Source organism: Branchiostoma floridae, chromosome 2, assembly GCF_000003815.2.
Source record: "Branchiostoma floridae strain S238N-H82 chromosome 2, Bfl_VNyyK, whole genome shotgun sequence".
Lineage (NCBI taxonomy): Eukaryota > Metazoa > Chordata > Leptocardii > Amphioxiformes > Branchiostomatidae > Branchiostoma > Branchiostoma floridae.
Genome location: NC_049980.1, coordinates 26,897,561 through 26,899,465, shown reverse-complemented (window position 1 = coordinate 26,899,465; position 1,905 = coordinate 26,897,561). Strand labels below are relative to the sequence as shown.

The 1,905-nt window shown below is 40.4% G+C and overlaps 1 protein-coding gene across 1 annotated transcript in view; it reads right to left on the bottom strand.

Moving 5' to 3' along the window:
* The window catches only part of LOC118409102 (prokineticin receptor 2-like), a 6,533-nt gene extending 5,045 nt beyond the window's left edge, over positions 1-1,488 (bottom strand). Inside the window, exon 1 of the mRNA XM_035809966.1 lies at positions 971-1,488. Within this exon, the coding sequence (XP_035665859.1) occupies positions 971-1,488 (518 nt within the window). The remainder of the gene's footprint in view (positions 1-970) is intronic.
* Positions 1,489-1,905: the final 417 nt, after the last annotated feature.

The window sequence follows — 1,905 nt, the reverse complement described above, 5'->3', positions numbered from 1 at the left end:
ATAGTTCATGTTTCACAGTAAAAAAAATACAGCATAAAAGCACAAAACGAGCAACATATAGATGTAAAAGGAAAAAAAGTATGAATAAAATACGTATGCGTGGGCTGAAACTGACGACAAACAGGGATCTTATGATAAATGAAAATGAAATCAAAAGAATCTGACAAAAGTAAAGAGAAACTACTATCTGACCATAACGAGAAACAATCACTGTAGCATAACGTTTAAACAATACAAAAAGTTACTGTTATCTAATAAGAATCGAACCTAAAGAGAATTGACACTTTTCTGCTGGTCATCAGGCACAGGTATGTGTACATTTGTTTCTAAGCGGTGTGTGTCTCTTACACCATTTTATTACGAAAATATGTGATGCTAGGTAAATGGAACTTGATGACGAGATCAAGTCCAAGAGTCGGTGTTACTTTAACAAAAAGACATCTTAATGAATACAAAGCCAATTCATTTTTAGTAAAGTAACGTCACAGATTTATCATTTATAATCCAGTAAGTGAATGGTGCTAGTGACCACCATACAAAAAGGCAGGTAGGTCCAGGGGATGGAAGGTTAGAACTAACCTGCTAAGGACTGCAAATTCACGCACACTGCAAAAAATATAGTTCCAACATAACCTCTAGATTTCTTTCAAAGGGAGATGACTGCCATACAAAGATTCAAATATTACAAAAAAAGAACATTGGAAAAATAATTTTCAAGGTCACAAAAAATTCGTCATATATATATATATATATATATATATATATATATATATATATATAAACTGTATATATATATATATATAAATGAATGATAGGTAGTTTTATATGGTGTTACGAGATTTTTGGTTGACCTTGAAAATCATGATTGTAGACATACAGGTGGACAGATAGATGGGGGAGGAGTATTAAGATAAATGCACACCATTTCAGTAATACTGTGTAGACTAGCTAATAATCCCTTGCCACCCACCTGTCCACACCAATGGCCAGAAGTGCGTGCGTTGAGACGTAATGTGACACGGAGGTGAAGAAGTTGACCACGGCGCAGAGCGCTGTGCTGTGACGCCACGAGCCAGCGTGTACAACATGGTAATCCATATTGTACGGCAGGCACAGAAGGGACACCAGCAGGTCCGACAGAGCCAGATTCCCGATGAGCAGGTTGGTAGTCGTGCGGGTCTCCTTGTAGAGGAGAAGCACGAGCAGGAGGAGAAAGTTCCCGACTCCACAAACGAGCATGATCAGGCTGTACAGAACTCCAATCGCTATCTCAGATCCGTCTAAAGTGTTGGTCGGGCCTCCGGGGCCAGCATTGCCGAGTAGGTTTCTGGTAGCGTCCGCTGACGTTTCGTTGTCTCCAACAAGTTCCAAGAAGGCTTTCATGAGCTCATCAAGATCAAAGGCAAGCATAAGATTTTCCAACGAACTGTTGTTGGCAAAATATGAATGTTCGTCGTTCAGATATACCGTTGCGTTTGAGAAAACCATGTTGCCCACAGCCAGTTATCGCATAGACGGCAATGGCAGGTTACAGGTTATAGTTATGAGATGCTCGGCGGTAATGATACGTAAGCGTAAGTCTACTGCAGTGGGTGGGGATTAGTATAACGGGAGAAGCGGGGGCAACTCCTCAACCAATCGGGACTAACTCACCTCTAGTACCTTCAGAAGTTGACGTATAACATGATCATATGACCTCGCTGGACACCGTATTAGGTTATTTGTGGAGCGTTCTGCCAACGTGGTGCACTGTTTCAAAACGATCATCACGTCATAGGAGTATGAATATTGCAGTACAGTGATCACCACGCTTTTGATACCCAACAATCAGAGAGTCAATCTTAGTTGTTTGATTTTGTTGAAAGTCTGTGAATACTGGTACACAATCAACCAATCAACCAAAGC